The 20,152-nt window shown below is 55.9% G+C and overlaps 1 protein-coding gene across 1 annotated transcript in view; it reads left to right on the forward strand.

Moving 5' to 3' along the window:
* Positions 1–20,152, forward strand: part of ATP2C2 (ATPase secretory pathway Ca2+ transporting 2) — a 62,261-nt gene that overhangs the window by 31,901 nt on the left and 10,208 nt on the right. Inside the window, exons 9-18 of the mRNA XM_042968089.1 lie at positions 369–477; positions 7,676–7,825; positions 7,904–7,972; positions 8,530–8,605; positions 10,973–11,039; positions 14,526–14,650; positions 14,783–14,880; positions 15,770–15,871; positions 17,130–17,219; positions 19,951–20,052. Of these exons, the coding sequence (XP_042824023.1) occupies positions 369–477; positions 7,676–7,825; positions 7,904–7,972; positions 8,530–8,605; positions 10,973–11,039; positions 14,526–14,650; positions 14,783–14,880; positions 15,770–15,871; positions 17,130–17,219; positions 19,951–20,052 (988 nt within the window). The remainder of the gene's footprint in view (positions 1–368; positions 478–7,675; positions 7,826–7,903; positions 7,973–8,529; positions 8,606–10,972; positions 11,040–14,525; positions 14,651–14,782; positions 14,881–15,769; positions 15,872–17,129; positions 17,220–19,950; positions 20,053–20,152) is intronic.

The following is a 20,152-nucleotide window of genomic DNA, read 5'->3' on the forward strand; positions in this document are numbered from 1 at the left end:
GAAGTGCCTCTAGTCACTGGCTCCATGAAGGAAGCTTTAGAGCTGCTGACTTACACCTGCAGAAGCTTCTGGAGGCCACGTGGCTCCGCCTTGTTTCCAGGCAGGGTAAACAGTAGTAGTGGGCCCGCGTTTCAAATGAAGCCGAGGGTCTCCCAGAAGCCACTCGCTTCGCCAAACGTCTTTTAGCGTGTGTGACCTTAAAATACGATAAAACCACGAAGGCGCGAGGGTTGGTCCGTAACTGAAAGAGAAAGCGTGCTTCTGTATTCTTTGCTCAAATTGGCTAAAGTTCGCAGAAGCGGGATGTGATCAGCATGTCGGTGTGAGTGTGTGTGTGTTTGTTTGTTTGTTTACCGTTTCACATGCAGCATCAGAGAAGGAAAACTCCAGCATTTGCTTGCGCGAGACCTGGTTCCCGGAGACATCGTGTCTCTCTCGATCGGAGACCGGATCCCCGCAGACCTCCGTCTCACTGAGGTGAGGAGTCCCGGACCCTGGCCTTTGTGATCTGCAGACACTTAGCTTATTGGCGACAGGCATATTCTCCCTCTCTCTCTCTCTCTCGTGCACACACACAAGGCATGAAGTTAGCAAGCAAGCTCATTTTAAGCACAAAGCCCCTCGAATTGCGTTTCATAAATTATTCATTCCCAGTTTTAAGTTTTGGTTATGTGATTTTCTGGCTTAGAGCAGACGGCACTAGCCCGTTAAACCAGGGTGGGACTGAGGGATAAGGCAAGCGTGGCTTCTAGAAGGAGCTGCTCTGATGCCAGAAAGAAGCGTGACCAGATTGCTCAGTGCCGAGGAGGGAAACAGACCAGCGGAGACCCAAAACGGAAGTACGAGCTTTTACGATAGTGTGGGTTGGGGACGTGGGGTGGGGGGCGAGCCGTGTCCCTGACCTTTGCGGGTGTCATGGTGCCACAGCGTCACCTGAGGCTCTCGGAGATAATCCTTGATGTATCAGAAAAGGTGAAGTCGAGTTTGGAGGGATCTGTTGGCGGGGGTGATCTATTTTCCGAAACTTTGCAGAAATGCTGAAGAATCATTCACGGCTTTCAGTGATAACGGCTTCAGTGCAGCCTATCTCCCCGACTCACTTATTTCCAGAGCATGTGTCTTCGGGAATTGTAGGATCATTGGCGTGCTGTTAACACAGCGGCCTGGAGGGGCGCCCGGTGGCTCAGTCCGTTGAGCTTCCGACTCTCGATTTCAGCTCAGGTCACGATCTCGAGGCTCGTCAGTTCGAGCCCCGCATCGGGCTCCGTGCTGACAGTATATGGAGCCTGCTTGGGATTCTCTCTCTCTCTCCCTCTCTCCCTCTCTCTCCGTCTCCCTCTCTCCCTCCCCTTCTCTCTCTGCCCCTCCTCCACTTGAACTCTCTCTCTCCCTCTTTCTCAAAATAAATAAATACACTTAAAGAAAACAAAAACACAAACAGTGGCCTGGAGAGGGTGATGGGGAGGGACGAAGAGCCAAATCTGGGCCCCGCATTTAAAGCCCCGAGCCACTCTCTGTGGCAGAGCCAGGGGCCCGAGGGACACTCCGGCTTTCAAAGCCTTCTGCCCCTGACTTTGAGATCTGCCGCAGGGTAGGGACCCGGGTGAGCAGGCTGGGGGGCTTGCTGTCAGGCTCATGCTGTCCCTTCCCACAACAGAACAGATTCCTCAGCGTCTGCTACCCGCCCCCCCCCGCCCCACGCTGGCCTTCAGCGGTCCAGACCGCTGTGTCCAGCGGTCCAGAGGCGGTGCCTCGAGGCGGCTAGTGCCCTGGGGCCGGGCATTGGCCCTGAATTTGAAGCCAGGGCCTACCGTTCACAAGCCGGGTGGCCTGGAGCGAGGTACTTAACCTGTGTGCCCCCGTTTTCCCGCCTGCAAAATGGGGGAAGAAAGTGGGCGGCTGTAAGGATGACATCACCTGGATGGAAAGGGCTCAGCCCAGGGCCTGGCACGGGTGAGTGACGCACGCTGGAAATCTGGGGGCCCGGGGTTTCGTCTCCCCGCCCCGCGCCTGCCAGCCTGCGACTCTGACGAAGGCTCGGCCTCCTTGAGCCTTGGTTTCCCCATCTGTCAAAGGGGATAGCGCTCATTCCGCCTCGACGAGTTACCACCTGCGGCACGCTCGGCCCAGCGGCCGGCGTGACATGAGCGGTCGGTGCGTCGGCAGTGGCTTCATTGCCCTCCCTTTCCCGTCCCCCCCACCCCCACCCCAAGTCCCCGCAACAGTTCATAACCCCCGGGTAACTCTCTCCCTCAACTGGTTTTCTTCCTGCCTATGTTAAGTCTACCCGTACCTGCTTCTGATGCCACAGGATGCTTTTTTTCCCCGCGACCGGTCACAAGGTGGCACTTCCCCTTCTTGGTATTTTGCAACTGCCCTGAACAACCAATGCCTTTGTTTATTCACCGTGGCATATTGGTGTCAGCTATTAAACCCTGAGATCCGGGAGAACTTTATTTAGGGCTTAAAGCCACTTAGGTCCAGGAAACAGCGGGTTCAAGAAAGTTCTTAAAATAGGTAAGCCCGCCACCCTTCTGCATAGTGTGTGGAGGTCACAGAGTATTTTCTCTTCCCACAGTGAAAACAAAGGCCAAGGCCTGGGGGAGAGGCTGATGTGGCCCAGCCAGTAGGGCAGGGTCACTGCTCCTTGTTTTTCTTTGACCACTTCCGGAAATGAAAAGGGAGTTGAATGGAATCTGTCGGGGCTCCAAGTAAGGCTCTGTCTCGGAGGGGAGACTGGCTGGGCGTGAGGAGACAGGAACCGCCTTGTCTGCTCTCCAGCAGGAAGGGACCAGAGGCTTCCATTGTCTTCAGGCCCAGCCACCTCCGCGTGGCCACTGGTGTCACCAGTGGGTGACCAGTGGTTCTGGGCCTTGAGTATCTTTAGCCGCCAGAATCGTTGCACAGGCACGCACACATTGTTCCTTCTTGGCCCAGACATTCCCCTTCATCTCTGCCTCCCAGCGTGTTTCTCTTTCCGGAAAGAACGAATGCCCTTATATATAAAGTCGGGTCTGTGCCGACCACGGGGTAGAAACCGCTTCCTTTCGTCTCGCAACAACCTTGAGAGAACACGACTTCATCTTCTGACTGTACAGCAAGGACACAGAAACCGGGAAAGGTCGAGCAGCCCGCCTGAGGTCATGCGCTTGTCAGTGGGGGAGGAGGCAGTCGGCTGTTCTGACTTTTTCTCGCTCCGTCTCTCCCTCTGGGTTCCCCAATGTATCTCTCTCCTCTGGCTGCTATAACAAATGACTAGATACCGAGCGGCTTAAGACAACACAAATGTATTATCTTACGGTTCTGAAGGTCAGAATGACAGCTCATTTCACTGGGTGGAAAAAAGGAAGGTGTTGGCATTTAAAAACACAACAAATAAACCTGGGCAAGAGTTAAGGCTCACGTCTCGGTTCAGAAGGTCGGGGTGTTGACTGAGCCTCCACCTGGAAGATTCCTGCCAATCCCAAATTGACTTCAATGAAGTATATTCAGGATCAAGCCCGCCTGATTGAAAAATGTCCTGGAGGGGCGCCTGCGTGGCTCAGTCGGTTAAGCATCCGACTTCAGCTCAGGCCATGATCTCCCAGTTCGTGGGTTTGAGCCCTGCGTCGGGCTCTGTGTTGACAGTTTAGAGCCTGGGGTCTTTTTCCGATTCTGTGGCTCCTTCTCCCTCTCTGTCCCTCCCCCACTTGAGCTCTATTTCTCTCTCAAAAATAAATAAAACATTTAAAAAATTTTTTAATGTTTTTATTATTTTTCTTTATTATCATTATCTTTTTGAGAGGCAGAGAGAGACAGAGCACGAGCGGGGAAGGGGCAGAGAGAGGGAGACACAGAGTCCGAAGCAGGCTCCAAGCTCTAAGCTGGGTCCCCCCCCCAATGGGGGCTTGAACCCACGAACCATGAGATCATGACCTGAGCCGAAGTCAAACACTCAACCGACTGAACCACCCAGGCGCCCCATTAAAAAAAAATTTTTTTTTAATGTTCTGTAGACCAGATTAAGCTGTGAGCCTTAGTGACCTGTGCCTTTGTCCATATATCTAGTTAATTCCACTCACTGCCAATTCTGTTGTTCTTCCTGGCTGGTTCTTCTGTCCATGCCCACTGCACCCCCCCCCCGTCCCCGGGGAGCCATCCTTGGCCTCACTTGGGTTCATTCCTTGGACTGTGGGCTTCCCTTCCCAATGCCACTGGCCGCGTCTTTCAACATCTAGCATCATTTTGTGGATCTCACTCACCTCCCTTCTCTGCTCAAGACTTTTCATGGCTCCTCATTACTTACAGGGTACCCTCCAAATTTCTTAGCCGATGCCAGAAGCGACTGAGTTCCAACCCCACCTCCTCCAGTGCTCCGTGTGGACCACACCTCCTGTCTTCTTGCCTGTACCCTCTCCATTCAGGGCTCCTCCCGCCCGTGGCTTCAGCACCAGGGACAGCGCCCACCGCACCCACCCCCGCCCCCAACCTCCACCCTCTCCCCACCACCCCGGCCAAGAATCTGTGTCCCAAACAGGGTGGATAGGTGCCCACACTCAGCACCCTGGGTTTCTGTCCCGTTAAAGCTGGTGGGGTGCTGGGAGAAGAGAGGTCTTTTTTATTAAGCCTGTTACTACCGAGTTCGCGCATCATCGATCCCCCCCCCCCCCTCAATTTGCTTTCTCTTCCTTCCCTGCCTGATTCACTCACCAACTGTGTGCTTATCCTTCGAGGCTCATTTCAAGTCCCTGATCCTGCAGGGTGCCACTTCCTGCAGGGTGCCACTTTCTCCCGCCTGCGTGCGTCGTGCCAGCAGCCGGTGGTGCTGGGCAACTTCGTCTTCCTGTTTCTTCCTTCGTCGTGTTAGGCGCCACTCCAGGAAGTCCCTTGACTTCCCCTGTGTCCTGGAGGTAAAAGTACAAACACAAAGTCTAGATCAGTGGTGGTTGTTATTTGACTATGGTAATAGAGTGAGAGAAATGCCTGGGCTCCAGTGGGTCAGGGATTTACTCCTCTCTCACATGATGAGAGACTGGAAGGGGGGTGTCCAGAGCCAATATGGCGGCTCCCCCATGGAACAGAGCACAGGGCTTCTCCCAGGCCCCCATTGCGCCCTCCGCAGGATGGGACCGTCCTTTAAATGCTTGCAAGATGGCTTCTGGGGCCCCTAGGGCGAAGGCCCAGGGAGGGAGAAAGAGGAAGCCAGAAGGGTGAAGAGCGTCTCACCCTCAGTCATCTTCACAGATCTGGCCCTGGACCGTCCGTGACTTCTCCCTGTGTCCCAGTGTCCAAAGGGGCGGAGACATTGTGAGCTGCAAGGGATGCTGGGAAATAGCGTTGCGGGGGGAGGGGGCACATAGCCACCCCCGACTGCAGATACCGCTGCCAACGGGGTTTGCGTTAGGAAGAGGGGACGTGGGCATTGTAGAGGCAAGTGGGAGCCTTTGTCATTCTTGGGGACTGGGATCCTGTGGCCCTGAACACATTTTAAAAAGATCGCTGCTAGATTTTTTTTTTAATTTGAAAGTATAGAGAACTCGCCGGTCCCTGTTTGAATAATGCCGACCTAACTGTTCTCTTGTGAGCTTGTAGGACGTTGGCTTCTCTCAGTTGGTCTTAGATACTTCAGTGACAAGGTCCTTAGGGGCGGAGCTCACCCTGGCCCCCATGTATGTCCTCCATAGTATCCAGCTGGCCACGGGAGGCTCACCTCTTGTGTGATAGCTACTGGGTCTGTGGTCCGTTTTGCAAGATGGTCAAGAGTGCAGTTTCTGGAACTAGAGCCTTGGCTCACGCTTCGGCTCTGCCACGAAGCAGCTGTGTAACCTTGAACAAGTTACTTGAGCAAGTGACTTAACGTTTCCGTGCCTCAGTTTCCCCATATGTAAAATGGTGAAAACAGTAGCATCTTTCATGGAGGGGACGGGGATTTGGAGAGAGGGGCCTTGCAAAGTGCTCGGCCCAGGGCCTAGCTCATCACAGGAGTTCTGGGAATGTGAGCGCTCTCTCCTCCTCTCCTGGTGTGTGTGTGTGTGTGTGCGCGTGCACACGTGTGGTTTCTGGAGTTAACACAACCTAAGGCTGCTGCTGAGTAAGCTGGCTCCGTGATGCTCCGGGCACACGGATTGTATGGGTTTCCCCAAGGTGGGCAGGACGCGGAGTGTCCAGAGAAAGACACAGGTGCTTTGAAAGATACGTTCTAGGGGCGCCTGGGTGGCTCAGTCCGTTGAGTGCCCGGCTTCAGCTCAGGTCATGATCTCACAGCTCGTGAGTTCGAGCCCCGCATCGGGCTCTGTGCTGATGGCTCAGAGCCTGGGGCCTGCTTCGGATTCCGTGTCTCCCTCCCTCTCTGCCCCTCCCCTGCTCGTGCTCTGTCTCTCTCTCAGAAATAAATAAACATTTAAAAAAATTGTAAGATATATTCTAAATTAACCATTGCCCAAGTATTTTTTTTAACAGTACACTAAAATTTTAAATAATGTGAAAGCAGGTATGAGACTTCTGTGTTTTTTCGGGGGGGGGGGGGGAGGGCCACACGATCAAATCTTGTCCAGTTCCCGGAGGCCCGTGAGGCCGTGTTCTGATAACTTGTCCCGTGACTTCGATGTGGTGTTTGTTGTCTGGTGGCGAATGGAATTAAGGTGCCAGATACCGTTCTGTGCTTTTCTGGTCGCGGTTTTGTTGTGTTCTGTTCTGTTTTGTTTTGTCGTGGCAAAATTAGAAACGAAAACAAAAGCAGAAGCCTTGGTGCATCCTAAGATGCGATTTGTATGAGTTCTTCACGGCAGAAAATCCTCACGAAAATAGATGGCAGAGGTTGCTGAGGGCAGTATGGTTTACTTTACGAAACCAGACATCATGGGGCGCCTGGGAGGGCTCGGTCAGTTGAGCAACCGACTCTTGATTTTGGCTCAGGTCACGATCTCACGGCGGGATTGCGCCCCAGGTGGGTTCTGCACCGAGCCCGGAGCCCGCTTGGCATTCTTTTTTCCACCCCTGCCCCTCCCCCACTCACGCACGCACACTCTCTCTAGGACAAACAAAAAGACGAAACAAAGCCAGGCGTCAGAGCCACCATTTCTGGGAGGCCTCAGATCCAGAGAGGCCAGCACGTACGCCCCTCAGGTGGCTGAGTCCCAGTAGTCCCAGCTGCTCTCCGAAGGCGTCTCCCCAGCCACGCCTCGGTTCAACGCCAGATGGGTTAAACAGAGACCTAAGCATTCTTTAATGCACCAAAGAAAGGTGTCTGAAGTTCCTGAATTTTGCATCACACTCGGGGGCTCCTCGGCTCGCGGGTTTAGAAATGACCCCTCACTGTCAGGGGCGGTCCCAGATCAGCCTTGTTTTTCTTCCCTGCCAACACTGGAGTGTTGTCCCTGGAATGTGTCCGGGAAGCCAGGAAAGCCTGCATTGGAATATCCTTCCAGGTCAGTACAGGTAGCCCAGAAAAAAGTCCCTTCCAGCCCGGCTCCGGGGCCTGGCGGAGGGACGTTTTCTGCTTAGAGCTGCGTGCCTACTTTGTAGCTGCCCGTCGGTCAGGATTCGTCCCTGTCGACCGGGACCGCTAACTCTCAGGCACAGGACGCTTTTCCCAGCTGAGAAGTTTTATGGGGTGCGAGGGGTCCGTTCTGCGCTTGGCCGAGCTGTTCTCGGGGCGAAGGGGGCAGACTGCGTTCTCTTCCCCTTGTGGCTCTAGGTCACGGACCTCCTGGTGGATGAATCCAGTTTCACAGGAGAAGCGGAGCCGTGCAGTAAGACGGACGGCCCGCTGACGGACGGAGGGGACCTCACCACTCTGAGCAACATCGCCTTCATGGGGACCCTGGTGCAGTACGGGAAGGGGCAGGTGAGCCCCGGGGACCTCGGCCGCCCTCGCCGGCGGGCTCCCCGCCTCAGATCTCACCCTTCTCTCTCCCGAACGCAGGGAGTCGTGATCGGAACAGGGGAGAGGTCCCAGTTCGGGGAAGTGTTTAAGATGATGCAGGCTGAGGAGGTAAGGGCCGGAGGGGGGGGGGGGCGGGCTTTGCTTTGCTTGCAAGCCGGGGTTTGAGATTACTCTCGGCTGCTGCTGCCAGCCCTGCACCCTCCTTAGGCATGAGGGTGATGTGGTCAATACGCGTTCACGTTTTTCAAACTTTGTTTTTTTTTAAAAACACTTATGGCCGGGGAGTCGGGGAGGGGGTGGGGGGGGGCCGCCTGGGTGGCTCCGTCGGTGGAGCGTCCAGCTTTGGCTCTGGTCACGATCTCACGGTTCGTGAGTTCGAGCCCCGCTTCGGATCCTCTGTCCCCGTCCCCCCCTCTCGGCCCCTCCCCCCCCCCCACGCTCTTCCTCAAAAATAAATAAAACGTTAAAAAAACAACACAGGTAAAAACACTTACTAGGATTTTTTGCCGAGATACAGCTCACAGACCGTAACACGCGCGGGCCTGAAGTGTGGAGGGCAGTGGATTTTTACACGCGTGTGCCCCGCTCTGTGATTGTCGCCCCGCTCAAGATACGAGAAAGCCGGGCAGTGTCCTCTAACAGACCCACCGATCTCCTCCTTTCAGACGCCTAAAACCCCGCTACAGAAAAGCATGGACAAGCTGGGGAAGCAGCTGACACTCTTCTCGTTCGGCATAATTGGTGAGCGAGGCCGTTTCTGCGCTGGGTCCCGGGGGCGCGGGGGAGCCGTCCTGAGGTCCTCAGTGGGACCGAGGGCGGACGGGAGACTCAGGGGGCCAAGCGGTTTCTGTGTGAGACAAGACAAGCTGTTGTACAGAGCGTCCTGCCCCTGGGAGGGCGTAGCGTGGTCAAGGTGTATCTCTTGCTCGTTCCTGCCTGGGTGGCTTTCCTGGGTAGGTCACCTCCAAACGCCACCTCGGGGTCCCGGGCCCCGACCATTCCCCCTTCCAGGTCCCCAGAGGCGGGCTGGAATTCCGTTCAGCCAGCGAGTGGGGGAAAGCGGGAACACAGAGGTTGTGTGGGAAATTTTTAAAATTTTTTTATTTTTGAGAGACAGAGCACGAGCAGGGGAGGGGCAGAGAGAGAGAGGGAGACACAGAATCGGAAGCGGGCTCCGGGCCCCGAGCCGTCAGCACGGAGCCCGACGCGGGGCTCGAACCCACGAACCGCGAGATCATGACCTGAGCCGAAGTCGGAGGCTTAACCGCCTGAGCCTCCCCAGGTGCCCCAGTACGGGCCATTTTTAAGGCACGGGCCCCCAAGGCCTGCTGTCTTTGCCCCTTCTTGATTGGCCAGAATGGAGTCACATGGCCTGCAAAGGCGACTGGGAGGGACAGTTTAGCCACGTGTCTACGTTACCGACCGGGCTGTGCCGCTCGGCCTCTGGCAACACAGCAAACGGGCCCGACCCGATGCTGTGGATCTAAACTTAGGTCTTAAGCCTGAATCCCCCCTTGGGGCCGCCCCGGTCCCTTCACCCACTGCTTCCTGCTGTCTCCAGCTCTGGCTTTGAGTGTTCCTCGTTTTCCAGCCCTCACGGTCAGCCGGAGCCTGGCCCGTAGCAGACTCTCAATAAACACTTGTTGAGTGAATACTTAATAAAGGAACCGACCCAGAAAGCAGCGCCCCCTAGCGCAGGCGATGATGACAGGACGGTAGAGTGGGTCTGGCTAGACCTGCGGAGGAGCCAGAGGACGTTTCCGGGAGAAGCAGACGTTGTGCCTCTGGCCACCCAGATGTGCGAATTCATTTAGCGAGTGTCTTGTGACACTGGGAGAGGTTTGGGGCCACCGAGACGGATCAGACACAGCCTCGGCCTTTTGAAAGCGCCCAGGCCGAGAGGAGGGAGGCACCTGAACACACGTGCAACCTGAAGGTCATGGCAAATCTCCAGTGGGAGGCTGGGGAAGGCTCCAAGGGAGGTGTGGCATTAAGCCGGGTCTCATAGGGTGACAGGAATTTGCCGAGGGAACAAAGAGGGAAATTCGGAATTTCGTGCCGGGACTGAGGGGATCTCCGCTCCCCTGCAACTTACACGCAGAAGTAAATTTAGCGAAGTGGTTAAGAGGATGCGGTCTGGAGTCCGGGCTTCCAGATCTGTCGTGCGGGAGACGCACCCGCCTGCCCTTCCTTCCCTGGACACCCGTCCCCAGATTCCGGTGTCTGGTCACCTCTCCAAGTTCAGCTTTGGATTTAAGTGCCCGGCGTTGGCTAAATCACAGGCTGTACTGTGTTCTTGAGCAGCTCCTTTCCAGCCTGTTCCAGCCTGTCCTGCCTTCGTCCCTCCTTTCCAGCCTGTTCTGTCCTGGAGCCCTAGTGGAAGACGGGTCTTAACCGGCTGATTCCGATCTCAGCCAACTTCGGGTGGATTCCTGCTTCTCAAATCCCGAAACAACTCCTCGAGGGGGACGTGGTCATTATCCCCACTTTACAGATGAGGACACTGAGGCCCCAGAACTTTTCCTCCTTGCCAGAGCATCCCGTGCGCTTCCACGGGTCCCAGTGTGACTCCTGCCCCCTCTCTGCCCCGAGGGGCCCCACCTCTGGCGGGGTCCGTGTGTCCCGGGCCTGCTGGTTAGTAAACACCGGGTGACTGATGGGGGCGAGAGCGGAACAGGGGACACGTTGGGGCACGAGCATGGCAGGACGGAATCCTCTACGACCCGGGCCCACGTGCCTGTCACAGGAACAGCTGTCACCTGCCGCATCGGACGCCATGGGGGGCGTCCCAGCACAAACAGCACCCGGGGAGAGTTCTGGAATCGTCTGCCAGCGTTTTCAAACGGCCTGCGATGAACTAACGGAGGGATGGTGGTCTGTCTCTTTCTCTGACTTGAACCGGCTTGGTCCTTTCCGGAAAAAGTAAAACCATTCTTTTTTGCGGGCGTGGGAGTGTCTTACAAAGGAACAGGAGAGTGATCACAAGTACCTGAGGTTCCTACCCGTTGACTTAGGCGCAGGAGAGGAGTCTGAAACACCTGGGCGTGTCAGAGGAGGTGCGCGTGTGCCCGTGTGTGTGCAGATATATACTTTTTGTCTCTTTCCCAGGCTTAATCATGTTCACGGGCTGGCTGCAAGGAAAACAGCTTCTCAGCATGTTCACGATCGGGGTCAGGTAAGGGCACGGACCTCCCCTGGGAAGGCGGGAGCGGGGAAGACCGGGGAGCAGGACCCCGGCCTTGGGTGGGAACGCTGTGGGTTTGAAGCCTGTCTCTGCCACGCCCTGATTCTGTGACTCTGGCAAGCGTGTTGGCCTGAACTCAGTGTCCTGGGGGGAGCAGTGGAGGCCAGCCTGCCCCACGTAGCGGGGACCCCACCGCCTCTGGGGCAGGGCAGGAACTCTCCCGCACGCCACCCCTCCCTTGCCGGCCCCTGGCCCCTGCCATGAGGGCCCGCTGATGACTTATCCGCACCACCCAGGGCTGAGGGAGCCAGATCACAGAGTTTGCGGGCTGGTGGGGAAAGTAAGCGTAAACACGTCAAGTGAACGGTAATAAAATAATCACAACTCACGATCAAGGCCACAGAGGAAGGAGTGCAAGGGAGGTAGGGAGAATGTCCCCGGAGGGTGGCCCGGGAACATCCTCTGAGGGCTGTCGAGGAAGAGCCGGCGGGAGAAGGCGGGAAGGGGGTTCCGCCGGGAGGACCCAGCCATGTGCATCTGGGGACAGCAAGAGGACTGGCTGGGCTCCCTAAGCAGAAGCACCAGGGGCGTCGGTTAGGGGACGTGTCACCGGGCTTTTTTGGGGCCCCTTTCCCTCCCAATTCTAAATAGCGTTATCAGAATCTTTCCCCACACGCATGGCGAGCCATCTTTTTTGGCAAAGCGTTGGCCATTCTTGACATAGAGATGAGAGGTGACAGGGGTGCGAACCCCAACTTGCTGAGCCAAGAGGGGGCCAGGGGGCGTGGGCAGCTGGCTGCACTGTGGAACGTGGGGTTCAAGGTCAGGGCGGGCTTCCTGGAAGAATGGGCCATTGAAGAGTAGGGGTTTCCAACGGTAGCCGGAGGACACGAGGGTCCTGGGGTCACAGGTGCACGGACTCGGTGGGTCTGGGGGGCGCCTGGGACTCTGCGTTCCTAACCAGCCCCCCGGGGTGCTACTGCTAACTCTAAGTGGTGACCCAGTCTGGGCTCCAGCAGGAGGCGGGGCCAGGGAAGAAGGGTGAGCCCCTGATAAGAGTGCTCAGGTGACTAAGCCTTCAAGGGCAGGTGTGGTGGCCGAGGGACAGAGAAGCCTGAGCCCTGGGGGGACTCCTGGAAAAGCCAGAGCACTCCAAAGCTGTGATACCTAAGGACCTCCCCTAAATAATGACACATGCCATTCCCCTCTTCTACACGGTGGAAAGTTCTGTGAGCCGAAGACTTACAGATTTCCAAGTCGGTAACAGGAGAGGCCCCGTGTCGATCCCTGCCCGCCCTCCCCAGAGCCATTGGTTGGTCATTTCTGGCCCCCAGTCTCAGTGTTCCTGCCACCTGACCTATCCCACGACAGCCATGTCTCACTTGCCGCTCAGAGGCAATCTACTCTGTTCGTTTCACCTGTGACTTTGAAGCGACGAAGGCTTTTCCGTTTGTAGCAGAGTTAGTCGCTCGAAACCCCTGAATCAGAAGGCAGAAATAGCAGGGTAGCCAGCAAGGAAGAGATTCTCGAAAGAAGTAACATGAGAGCCGCTGTTTTAAACACTTTCTCTTAATTCCCTCTGCCTCGAGTGACATTCAAGGTGATCCAAAGTATACTCGCTTTTCCTGGTCCATGCTAATCTTTATTAGTCTGTGGATTAATTTTTTTTTTTATCACGCAAGCATCCAAGTACATACAAAAATGCCCTTCCCACGCCATATGGGGGGGAGAAAGGCCCCGTCGTACACCCTCTGCAAATGTTTGCTTAGCTAGTGTGCCATAAAACCGAGGAAGCCTTCTTGCTGGCACCATAGAAACTGGGCACAGTCCTTTGACCAAATTCAGTAATCTTGGTTCATATAACCTGCCCCTGAATGCGCCATTGTTTCTGGGGAAAAGGCCACCGCTCGCGTACCGTATTTCTTCGATTTCAGACACATTGTCTTTCCCACTTTAACTTCTCTGAGGTCGGACTGCCTCTTACAAGTGAGGCGCCGGGGGGGCTCAGTCGGTTAAGCCTCCGACTCTTGGCTTGGGCTCAGGTCACGATCTCGCGGTCCGTGGGTTCGAGCCCTGCGTCGGGCTCTGTGCTGACAGCTCGGGGCCTGGAGCCTGCTTCCGATTCTGTGTCTCCCTCTCTCTCTGCCCCTCCCCTGTTGCCCTCTGTCTCTCTCCCTCAAAAATAATCAGCATTTAAAAAAACAGACTACAGTACAGCGTAAACTTGACTTTTTTATGCACCGGGAACCAAAGGTCCACTTGATTGGCTTTTGGTGACGGTCGCTGTATTGCCGTGGCCCGGAACTGACCAGAGGTCCTCTGAGGTGTGCCTGTGTTCACTCATGCCTATTTGTTCGTCCAGCAAATATTTACTGAATGCCTGCAGTGCTTTGCTGATGTCCTGGTGCAGAGCCCGCCCCCCTGAAACTCTTCATTCCCTCCCCCCCCCCCCCGAGATCAGCAGGAAGCCCCACACCAGCCCTTGGCCTCAGCCACGCCCGCTCAAGAGTGTGGGATGGAGAGTCAGTCTGCCACGATGTTCCTGCCGCCAGATTTTAGCAGAAAGAGCCCCTTCCTAACATCCTATCGCGTGTTGACACGCTGCCCGCAGGAAGGGGATCTTAGGTGCTTCATCTGGGTTCAGGTTCCCAAGAGAGAGAAGCTCATTGGTTCAGCTTGAGTCACATGTTCTCTTCTAATCCAATCAGCCATGGCTGTGGGGGGGTGGGGTTACATGTCCTAATCCAATCAGCCATGGCTGTGGGGGGGTGGGGTTACATGTCCTAATCCAATCAGCCATGGCTGTGGGGGGGTGGGGTTACATGTCCTAATCCAATCAGCCATGGCGGGGGGGGGGGGGGGGGGGGGGGGGGGGGGGGGGGGGGGTGGTCACATGGTAGAGGAAGAATTGGAAGGATGATAATGTAAGTGAGCAGACACCCAGACAGCTAGGCTACCACAGGCAAAGTGACAGCAGAGTCACTCTACCTCCTTCAACTTTAATTTCCTGGTCTGGCTCTCTTATCAGAAGTGTCTAAACAACCAGACCAATGAGAAGTGAAATTCAGAGGACCCAGACGGACCCTCCGAACCAAAAAATTCCCCTTCCCGCTTCCTGCCCAATTCTGGAAATTCTTCTCATAGGACCCAAAGACTTTTCTCTTTAGTAAATGACAATTTAAACGCAAAGGCGCTTAAAAGAGGCAAAACAACCGAGAGACTGATTTCTACTAAAGTGTGGATGTCTGATAGGGACGGTCCCACCCCAAGAACAGGGTTTCGCAACAGGAGAGCTTAGAGCAATGGATGCTGAAGAAGGAGACAGGTGCATCATGGGACTGGGAACAGAGACTAGAACCGGGACGTTGGGGACACCAGAGACATACTTCCCCGGGGAAAAGTGTTGCCGACCCCAGCTGGGATTCGTGTCGTCCTTAAGTGCGTGTTAAAGGGGACCCATCTGGCCTTTTGATCCAGCCTGGCCGTGGCTGCCATTCCGGAGGGCCTGCCCATCGTCGTCACGGTTACGCTGGTCCTGGGAGTGCTGCGGATGGCCAAGAAGCGGGTCATTGTGAAGAAGTTACCGATCGTGGAGACGTTAGGTGAGGGACTCCGCTGGCCGAATTCCTGCGAACGGGATCGAATGGGTGGGAGTTCCGCCTGGGTGTTTCAACAGCCTGAGAGGTGATGGTGATGATTCCTCTTGGCCGTAAACCGGGGTTTTCTCGTGCCAGGTTGCTGCAGTGTTATCTGCTCCGATAAGACAGGGACTCTGACGGCCAACGAAATGACGGTCACCCAGCTGGTAACGTCCGATGGGCTCCACGCCGAGGTGAGCCCCGTGCCGATTTACCCGGTTCCAGCCAAAGGCCTGCGCTGCCAGCCCCTTTCCTTCGTGAAGAAAGCACACGGAACCTTCTAGCAAGCAATAAGGAAGAAACAAACATGGGTGGTTGTATAGTTTCCCTGCCACCCACAGCAGCAAGGAACGTGACCGAGTTAAGGGGGCCACCTTTATGTTTTCACAATTATCTTTTAGTCATGAGCACGTTATGTAACGTAGAAGTTAAAAACACGGTTACCCATGATCCCCTGTGAGAAACTGATTGTGACGGTCCCTTTGGGTTTTTCGGTCTCCCTCCTGTACCTCTGGCACAGTTACAAGCTCCCGGAATGTGCAGTTTTGTTTCCTGCCTCCCCCCCCCCCCACAACCCAAACCTTCCAGATTAAGGGGCTCTCTTCTGTGTTATTACTTTGTTTTCTTAACCATACTTTTCCCTGGCTCCTGAATAGCCCATGGAATCGGCTTGTTGCAATTTCTTTGTTTTTAATTCTAATTTTTGAGAGAGCGCGGGAGCAGAGGAGGGGCACCGAGAGAGGGAGGCGGGATCCCAAGTGGGTTCCGCACAGGGAGCGGAAAGCCCGAAGTGGGGCTCGAACTCACAAGCTGCCAGATCATGACCTGAGTCGAAGTCGGATGCCCAACCGACTGAGCCCCCCCCCCCGGGCGCCCCAAGCTTATAGAAGTTTCGAAAGCACGGCACTTAGTGAGGTTTTCTGATTAACACACAGTCTGCGGGGCCCGTCCTCCTGCTTGCAGCCTTGTTGGTGGGTAGGATTGTGTCCTTGGGGTGGGTCTCCCAGAAAAGAGATGAGGGGACAACTGAGGGCGTGTAGTACTGACACGTGGTGACATCCTCTCTGCGGCTTTGCCCTGCAGGTCAGCGGAGTTGGCTATAACGGCAAAGGGACTGTGTGTCTGTTACCCTCAAAGGAGGTCGTGAAGGAGTTTAACAACGTCTCGGTGGGGAAATTAGTGGAGGTGAGTGTCAAAGCGCCTCGGGTGGAAACAGACATTTAAAAGGAGCTGACGGTTATTCTCTCAGAAGGGAGGAACAATCGATGGCTCCCGGTGGCTGGACCAACCAGCTGTTGGCGACCATTGGGCCTCCCGCCCCGCCCCCGCCAGGGGTCAGGTGTCACAGGGGCCCAGAAAGAGGTGGGAACACCGGAAGTAAGAGAGAGCTGGAGCCCTCCCTACGCCTCCCTGCCTGCTGGACAGGCTTTAAAGAGGTGCCTGCAGAGGGTGGGTGTTCACTGAACGCCGGACGATGAGCCTGTTTAATTGTCGACACGAGTTGTATTAGCCGGACTCACGCCTCCCACACACCCGGTGCCCTCCGAGGTGTGAACTGAGCCGCTGTCTTCTAGAATTTGTCGTGAGCTGTGAAGGTCCCGCCTCACTGGTGCCACTTAACTATCCCAGCACCCCTTCGAGGCCGAGGCCCGTCCTGTGATCTCAGTGCGCAGGTTAAGAAACGGGCTCAGAGAGGTGATGTGCGTGCCCAGGAGGGAGGGAGCTGGGATTCACCCCCACGCGCGTGTCGTGTGTTTCCTTCTGTTATTTTCGTTGTCTTTTTAAATTGAGAGTGTCGGGCCTGTACCCAAAATTCTCCCCTTAAAAAAATTTTTTTTATATTTATTTATTTTTGAGAGACAGAGAGAGACAGAGCACAAGTGGGGGAGGGGCGGAGAGAGAGGGAGACACAGAATCCGAAGCAGGCTCCGGGTTCCGAGCTGTCAGCACAGAGCCCGACGCGGGGCTCGAACCCACAAGCCATGGGATCATGACCTGAGCCGAAGTCGGACGCTCAACCCACTGAGCCACCCAGGCGCCCCAGAATTCCCTGCTTCAAATTAAGCATACGGTTCAGTGGTTTTAGCACCTTCACAGAGTTGTGCAGCCACTGCCACGTCTAATTTCAGGACACTGTCACCCCAAGCAGGAACCCCGTGCCCATCAGGGGCCACTCTTATCGCCCCACCTTCCCCACCATCCGGCCTGTGACAGCCAGGGTTCAGCAGAGTCAGTAAATGTTCACTGTGTTTATTTTGAAGAGCAGGGACTGGGATGTATTTTAAAGAGCACGTCTTGCCCCTCACGCCCACCCTGGCCCTCGCTCCCCAAATGGGTCAAGCCTGCAGCGTGTGGCTTTTTCACATGCCTGAGTGAGCCCAGGACCCGAGGGGTGCCAGCTCCCAAGAGTTAACTGCAGATCTTCCAAAATCCCGCCTTTCAGGCAGGCTGTGTGGCCAACAACGCCATCATCAGAAAAAACGCCGTGATGGGACAGCCCACGGAAGGTGCCCTGATCGCCCTGGCAATGAAGGTAGGGACCCTTTGATGGTCTACACCGGGAGAGCTTCCGCTGGGGGCTGGAAGAGGGGCGGAATTCGGGCGCCCGTCTGAGCAAATGAGGAGTGGAGAAGCTTAGTAACAATGGAGAGAGTGGCCCCGAACATCCTTAGGCTGTCGCCGGCTGGTGGAGGAGATGGGCTCTGAGATGCTGTGTGCTTCTGGAACATTCTGCAGGCCTCTAACCCTTCCCGACCATCCCACAAGAATCCTGGGGCATCCGTGGCTCAGACCCCACGGAGGTGCTGGGGAGACAGAGGAATGACCCATCTGGTGGCCCCCGAGGTCCCGTGCAGGAAGACCCCTTCCTTTTAGTGCATTTGACGGATCGCAGGGCTCCGTGGTCAGACCCTGAGTCTGTGACTTTGCAGAAATGCCCCCATTCTGTGCCCAGAGCTAGGCGGGGAGCCGCTGCCCCGGATGTTGAGGGGTGGGCGGTGGGTGGGCCGGGTACCTGCTCCGCCTTGGGCACAAACGGGAGGTCTGATCACGCCCCTCCCCAGAGGGACCCAGGCCCACCTCGGGGTGCCTGTCCTGCACCAGCTGACCCCCGCGTCCTCCTCAGCCCCTCTGCCCCTTCCTCCTGCTGCCTCTGGTGCTGGGGCCCCTCTGTCCTTCCTCCCACGGCTGCCTCGGGCTCTCCCTTCAGGTTTACTTCCCTTCCCTCGCTCATCCAGGCCCCCAGGACGGCTTTGCCGTCTGTCTGTTCCCCTGTCCCTCCCCCAGTCCAAGACCCAGCTACCCATCTCTGCCGGGTTCAGGCAGACAGTGCTGCAAGGTTGGGTTGAGGAGGGGGAGAAGAGTCACCCTCTGAATAAGTCCCTGTAAGGGTGCCTGGGTGGCTCAGTCGGTTAAGCATCCGACTTCGGCTCATGTCGTGATCTCACCGTCCGTGAGTTCGAACCCAGCGTCGGGCTCTGTGCTGACAGCTCCTGGAGCCCGCTTCGGATTCTGTGTCTCCGTCTCTCTCTGTCCCTCACCCGCTTACGCAGTGTCTTCCTCTCTCTCTCTCAAAGATAAATATTTAAAAAAATAACTGTAGGGGCACCTGAGTGGCTCAGTGGGTTAAGCAGACGACTTTTAATTTAGGCTCAGGTCATGAGTTCGAGCCCTGCATCAGGCTCTGTGCCAACAGCGCAGAGCCTGCTTGGGATTCTCTCTCTCCCTCTCTCTCTCTGCCTCTCCCCTACCGTCTCTGTGTCTGTCTCTCTCTCAAAATAAATAAACTTAGCTTGTTTACAGTTAGAGGAACTTTCTATGTTAAGAAACTGTTACACTCAGGGAAGAAAAACTCTTTCCAGGATGACAGTCATACCGACTAGACCTTACTGCCTCTTCTGAAAGGTCCCCAGCTGGCCCTGTTCGACCGCAGGCTCCCGTCCGGGACGGGGACAGTGGCCTGACTGTCCCAGCAGGAGAGAACCCCGGTGTGGGGTCTCCACCCCTGCTCCCGCCGCCTGCCTCCCGTGCAGCCCAGAGAGGACCGATGTTCCAGAACCCCCTCTCCTTTACGGGTCACGATTTACTCTTCCGTGGGCCGGAACCAGTAGGGGAGCCTGGTGACAGCTGACATGTATGAAGTGCCTCCCGTGACCCGTGTGGCAGGCTCGGTGCTCGGCGCTCTATGTTTATCATGTCTGTCCTCAAACCCGTCTCAGGGTCGAGGTCAGTGGTTCTGAACCATTCTCCACTGTCACGCCCTTGCTGGTTTCCCCGGAGTGGCTGAAATAAAGGACTGCCACCTGGGCACCTGAAACAGCAGGAATTTACTCTGTCACGGTTCCCGAAGCTGGAGGTCTGAAAGGAAGGTGTGGGCAGCGCCCTGGTCCCCTCCCCTCCACCTGTGACCAGTCGTGCCACATGCTCCTTGGCTCACAGACACGTCTTCACGTGGCCCTGTCCCCTTCGTCCAAGGACCACCCGTCTTATCGGATCTGGACACACGCTAATGACCTCATCTTAACTTGGTTCCACCCCCTGAGACCCAGTTTCCAAACAAGACCACGTTCGCAGACACTGAGGGGTTAGGACGTCGACCCGTCTTTTGGAGGAATGCAGGGTCATTCACAAGACTTTCCCGAAGAGCCTTTTTGGGCATTTTTTTTCTTCCTGATCAATCCCCATGAGATTTAATCCCACAGATAGACTCTCTGTCCGGGTACTGTATGGATACAGGAGTAGATTTTTGCCTCCTCAGAACCCATTTTCTGTTGAGGCGGGGGGGATGGGGGTGCGTGGGATGCATGGGTTGGGACTGGTATAGAGCTGGGGAAACTGAGGCTCAGAGATGTCAAGTAACTGGCCCGAGAACGGTCCGCGAATGTCAGGCCTGGCAAGGACCCCGGGCTGTGACAGCAACCCACCCCACTAAGCAGGGCTTCTTTGGGGGGAAACTGCTACCTCTTTGAGTCTGGAACATTCCTCCTGGAGGGGAGCCCGCGGGCTTTTGTTTCTGAGCACGTGTTGGCCAGAAGCAGTCGCCAGGACCAGCTGGCCCTGCCCCTGGAACAAGAGATGAGACTTTTTTTTTTTTTTTTTTCCTGGGTGGGACTTTTGAAAGCAAATGGACTTCCTCTGTGAGCTAAATGCTGGGATTCCTTACCTGCCAGAAATGGTTTGACGAATGAATAACGGAGGCGCCCTGAGCTTTGCAGCGAGGCTGGCTCAGGATGACTCACGAGAAGCGTGGCATTTGCTTTTCCTAGATGGGCTTAGCTGATGTTAAAGATTCCTACGTGAGAAAAAAGGAGATTCCGTTCAGCTCGGAGCAGAGGTGGATGGCAGTGAAATGCAGCCCCAAGACGGCGGTGAGTTTTCTTCTCTGCCCCTTCCCACCCTCTCCCCTGCACCCCGAAGGAAGCAGAATACAGGTGTCGAGGAGGAAAGCCGAGCGCCCCCAGCTGCTTC

The sequence above is a fragment of the Panthera tigris genome, chromosome E2 (genome assembly GCF_018350195.1).
Source record: "Panthera tigris isolate Pti1 chromosome E2, P.tigris_Pti1_mat1.1, whole genome shotgun sequence".
In the NCBI taxonomy this organism is placed as follows: domain Eukaryota; kingdom Metazoa; phylum Chordata; class Mammalia; order Carnivora; family Felidae; genus Panthera; species Panthera tigris.